This window comes from Photinus pyralis, unplaced genomic scaffold (assembly GCF_008802855.1).
Source record: "Photinus pyralis isolate 1611_PpyrPB1 unplaced genomic scaffold, Ppyr1.3 Ppyr1.4_LG6, whole genome shotgun sequence".
Taxonomy (NCBI): Eukaryota; Metazoa; Arthropoda; class Insecta; order Coleoptera; family Lampyridae; genus Photinus; species Photinus pyralis.
In genome coordinates, this window is record NW_022170663.1 from 30442538 (window position 1) to 30448088 (window position 5551).

At 33.0% G+C, this 5551-nt stretch overlaps 2 protein-coding genes across 2 annotated transcripts; one reads left to right on the plus strand and one right to left on the minus strand.

Annotated features, from left to right (window-relative positions):
• Positions 1 to 1028: 1028 nt before the first annotated feature.
• Positions 1029 to 1923, minus strand: LOC116174297. The gene has a single exon (XM_031492190.1). The coding sequence runs from the start codon at positions 1844 to 1846 to the stop codon at positions 1145 to 1147; it is 702 nt and encodes a 233-aa protein (XP_031348050.1). The 5' UTR covers positions 1847 to 1923; the 3' UTR covers positions 1029 to 1144.
• A 30-nt stretch (positions 1924 to 1953) lies between these two features.
• On the plus strand, positions 1954 to 3812 carry LOC116174296 (zinc finger protein 425-like). Its single transcript, XM_031492189.1, has 2 exons — positions 1954 to 2290; positions 2428 to 3812. The coding sequence occupies exon 2, from the start codon at positions 2434 to 2436 to the stop codon at positions 3637 to 3639; it is 1206 nt and encodes a 401-aa protein (XP_031348049.1). The 5' UTR covers positions 1954 to 2290; positions 2428 to 2433; the 3' UTR covers positions 3640 to 3812.
• Positions 3813 to 5551: the final 1739 nt, after the last annotated feature.

Below are 5551 nucleotides of genomic sequence, written 5' to 3' on the forward strand. Positions count from 1 at the left end.
ACCACATGCTCACGAATTACTATACAGGGTGTCCTAAATTGAGTAGGATAACATCGCCATTTTTAAAAAATTCAAATATTTTAGTAACAAAGAGAGCTATCGAAAAAAGTTTCGAATAAAAGTTCTAAGATTCGATGGGATACATATTCAATGGGCGTAGAAAATGTTTTTTCAAAATGGCGGTTTTCGAGATATTGACATCAACTTCCTTGTTATAAATGGACGCCATATAGGATTTTTATGTCGTTCGATAGAGAAAAAAATTACAAAACCAGTGATACTAAACACTTACTACTTATTTTATTTGGGAATCCACCTTGCATTTTTGCCTCGAGGTTTACAATGTATTTCTTATGGCAATAATTCCATGGCCGATTGAGATTAAAACCAAATTTTTTCGTTTATTGTCTCGCATAGTCGCCCATCCACGCGGCCGGCCGTCTGCGGCTAGTCCTACAGTTTTCAAGATATTAAGTTTTTGCTATTTTGCATTTAGTAGCTATAATAGCTCTGTCACCTCAATCAAGAAAAATCTTGACAATTATTGTGCGCATGCGCAATGTCAACTTTCTTTCCTTTGAAATTTTACCGAAACGATTTATTTTTTTCAAAATCCATTAGCATCAAAAACTATAAGTACAACTTTGCCAATTTAATCGAATCTGCAAGTATAATAATAACAAAGATAGCCATGTTAATGTTACTCAATTTAAGACACCCTGTACAGGTACTTAACAGAGAATTGCGATTTTGATTAGGTTTTCAAAGTTGTTGAAGAAAATGTGGGACATAAGGTACATTTGTTTTTCTTTGGGGTCTTCAAATGTCATGGAACAGAGATTAGAGCTCTTCAATTTAATCCAGAGCTGCATTCATCTTAAAGTGTGGATAATACTCATAGAATTACCAACCACTAATTCTATGGTAATACTAAAATACCTATGTTCATCAGTCAATTGCTAAGCTTCTTTTTACTAGATAATTTTTGTCACAGTTACTCCTGATAGTATTTCAATAACATCTGATACTCCATCAGGAAACATGTAATACAGAAAATGTTCAACAGTTATTGTGTATTAGAAAGAAGTACCTACGTAATACAATTATTTACACTTAAAAATATACAAAAAAATAAAAACAAAATTTAATTATCGTCTTCACCGTCATCATAATTACTAATGTGATCCAATTTTATTTCCGCCTTTTCCGTTTCAACCCTTGTTTGTGTATTTTTCGGTTTAGTTCTATTTACCTTCTGCCCAACGACATACTCAGGCATTACGATCTTTGAATTTCTGAACGAAACAGATGCTTCAGCTTCTGAGGCTTTGATTACTTTTGGGGAGACTTTTTTAAAGACAATTTTCGCAGGCATTTCATCCACGACTTCCGATGACGATGATGATGTTTCATCTCGATCTCGTTCACTGAGCTCTTTTAAAAATGACATCGCCGCACTGACATTTGCTTTATCGGACATATCCTCTTGCGGGACGTCTAATGTATACCGGGTCCACTTGTGTGGATTGATTTGGTAGTCGGGAACTGTTCGATTGAGGAGCGTCTTGATGTGTTTCAATGGTCGTGTGGTGGGTTTTTTAAATAAGCTTTCCTGGCCTTGCAATTGTCTCAATTTTGAATGCTGTGTGCTGCTGATGTGAATTTCGGGTTCGATTGGCTCCTCCACTTCCATTTTGGTATCGTTTTTCGATAGTGTGTCTATCGTTTTTGTTTCGATGGCACCAAGTTGGTCGAAAACATTCTTTTGACGATCTGTAAATTCTTTATACGCGCTGTTTATGTGAAATTTTTTTGACTCTATACTAGCGGAATTTTCCGTTTTCATTTTAATGTTTATTTTTAATTAAAAATAAAATCTTTTAGGTTATTTTCCTGGACATGCGCACTAGTGTCAACTGTCAAGTATGCCAGCCCGCAAGCCGCATTCAGAAATTCATCTGATGACGTGACCTCAAAGCAAGAGTGAGGAGTGATATCGGAAAGTGAAGCCCAAATTACTTTGTTATTTCACCGAAAACTAACCTGTGAACTGAAATGATATACTTTCGTATGTTTTTTGGCTACCACTTCCGTGCACTTCAATGTACCATTGTCCAATAATGTTTTTAATCGCACACTTCAGACTTAATACCAAAAACCTAGGAATAACCAAAAACCAAAAGTTTGTTTCCTCTTTGCCAAAAACAAACGTTATAAAATAACAATCATATGTGTACATAAATTTACTTGTGACGTGTAACTGTATTCAACAAATTTTATTACACAGAAAGTAAGTTGTCTGTACCGTGTACCTAAGTCATGGTTGCCCTGGAATCTCGCTCTCTATGTTTGATAACCACATTAAATTGTTGATAAACCAAAATAAATTATTAACACATTCATTTATAACATTATTGTTGTTCGTAGGTACCTATGGATGGAGATAATGACACAGTACTTATTAAAATCGAACCAAAACAACAAGAAGAGATCTATTCCTCTCTTCAGGGACAGATTTCAGTAAGCAACGAAGTTTTGGTGACGATAAAGGAAGAAAATACCATTAGTACACAGTGTTCTGAATCTCTTTATAATGAAGAAGTACAGCGACATACACAACAACTTCAACTTTTACCTCAGTGTAAAACAAATCATAAATGCTATCTTAAAAAACACCTTTTAAAACATAAAGTTTCTAATGATTTTAAATGTGCAGATTGTGATCATGAAACAAACCATAAGTATAACTTTAACCAACACCTTTTAATACATAAAGTTGAGAAGTATTTTAAATGTACTGATTGTGATTACGTGACCCATTATAAAGGCAACTTCAAACGACATCTTTTAAAACATAAAGTTTCTAAGGATTATAAATGTGCTACTTGTAATTATGGGACAAATAATAAACGCAACCTCAAACAACATCTTTTAACACATAAAGTTTTTAATGGTTTGAAATGTGCTGATTGTGATTATGAGACATACAATAAATATTATTTTAAGCTTCACCTTTTAGAACATAAAATTTCTAAGGTTTTTAAATGCGGTGTTTGTCATTATGGGACCCATACTAAAGGCAACTTGAAGCAACATCTTTTAACACATAAAGTTGTAAAGGATTTTAAATGTGCTACTTGTAATTATGGGACAAATAGAAAACACAACTTCGAACAACATCTTTTAACACATAAAGTGTTTAAAGATTTTAAATGTGCCCATTGTGATTATGAGACATACAATAAATATTACTTCAACCAACACATTTTAAAACATAAGATTTATAAGGATTTTAAATGTGCCGATTGTGATTATGAGACAAACAATAAGTATTACTTTAACCAACACCTTTTAAGACATAAAATTTCTAAGGATTTTAAATGTGGTGATTGTGATTATGAGTCAAATATTAAACGCGACTTCAAACAACATCTTTTAAAACATAACATTTCTAAGGTTTTTAAATGTGGTGTTTGTCATTATGGGACCAATACTAAAGGCAACTTCAACCAACATCTTTTAACACATAAAGTTGCTAAGGATTTTAAATGTGCTACTTGTGATTATGATACAAACCTTAAATCCTGTCTTAAAAAGCACCTTTTAAAACATAAAAGGGAAAGTTTTGAAGTGTACTAATTGTGATTATGAGATAAATAATAGGTTGGACTTTGAGCAACCGCTTTTGGGATACATATTAGGCGTTATCTTCAAATACAGGTACTCCTGAGCTTCTCTCATTGAAAGGAGAAAATGTATCGACTACTAAATATATTTCACAAAATGTATTACAAGTATATCTAGATTACAAATACACATAACATATCAGATGCAACAAATAGAATAACTTGTATCATTGTTGGGGTTTTCTTGAACTGTAAAGACAACAGTTCATATATTCATCATACTATTTCGTATTTTGTATTTTAAATAATCTTATAAAAACTATTTTATATTTTGCATTTGAAATAAATTTCTCAATAAGGTATTTTATATTTGAAACATTTCTGAACCTGTAAAAAAGCTAATTTTGTATCATCAACTTTGTATCGTTCTATGGTTTAAGTGATGCCTATGTTGGATCAATATCCAATAAAATAGCGTTTTCGATTGGCAAAACTCGTACGGCACGAGTGTTGCACGAGAAACTGAAGAAATCCATGTGAAATTGTGAAAATTGCTCTCAATGGAACATAAATATTCGTAAATATTTGTTGTCATTTGTCCATAACCTCATTTTCGATTTAGGTAATCGACAAATCTCTATTCTAAAAAATGACAAACGATTTCAGATTTCAGTATTATTTATGATAAACAATCAGGAATATAAATTTGAAATTCCTGTAAAGGACCAATTTTTGGCGTTCAGTTTATTGAGTACCTAAGTGCAACTTTTTGTAAAATAGAAGTTAAGTTCATCATCTTCGCTATCGCTAGATGACTACAAAAAACTCTCCCAACGCAAGAAACAAATTCAAATTGCACGTTTTTTTTGAAAATTTGTTAACTAGCAGCTCGCTATCGCTAGATGACTACAAAAAACTCTCCCAACGCAAGAAACAAATTCAAATTGCACGTTTTTTTTGAAAATTTGTTAACTAGCAGCTCCACAAGCTCTCCGACCTCGTGCGTCAAAATTTGCACTGAGTGCGTAATTGTTGCATCACATTTGCCAATGGAACACAGAAAATTGCCCTAAAATTACCAATAGAACGTAAAAATTGCACTCGTGCAGCACGAGTTTTGCCAATCGAAAACGCTATAAGAGAACTGTTTTTAAAGTACAACCGTTGAGTGAAGGAATTAGGTAGAGGCGCAACCTCCATAAGACAAATCGTGTCCCTTTTATCTCTTACTAAGCATTTTCCTTCTCTATCCAACACACTGGAACGCCGACTAGAAACTTGCCGTCGGGATCTGAGATTCCATAAGCGCTGTATAAATCTCAGATCCTACGTTCGCGACGATTTCTAGTATAGGCGTTGCGCCTCTATCTGGATTTCTTCACTCAACGGTACAACACTATAATTCCTTCGTTGGCTCCTGTGGAACGCTCGTTTTCCTATGCATGAATGATTACGTGACCAAAGAGAAGATGTTTAACAGACGTACATCTTGAAAAATTGCTTTTACTTAAAGCAAATGGTTAATTCATGAGAAACGATTTTTTAATATGTTCTTGCTTTATGAATATTGTAATAATAGCCCTCAATGTAACAGGTACATATTTGAAATATTTAGTTGAAATACCTATTTTCTATTTGGTATTTTAAATAGAAATACCAAATCTATTTAATATCTTGTATTTAAAGTAAATTAGCATTTCTTATTTTGTATTTTCTATTTTAAATATATTTTGAAAAGTATTTTAGCCAGCTGTGCGCTCGTACATACATGTTTGGTGTGATGTTCGATCGTGTGTTCCCTACTTAATCAAGTGTTTGTGTGTAAATCATGCTTTATATTCTTCCATATTTAATCTGGGACATATGTAACTGTTATGTTGGCATTATGTTATTGTAGAGGGGAATAAAATTCAGAAGCTGTCACT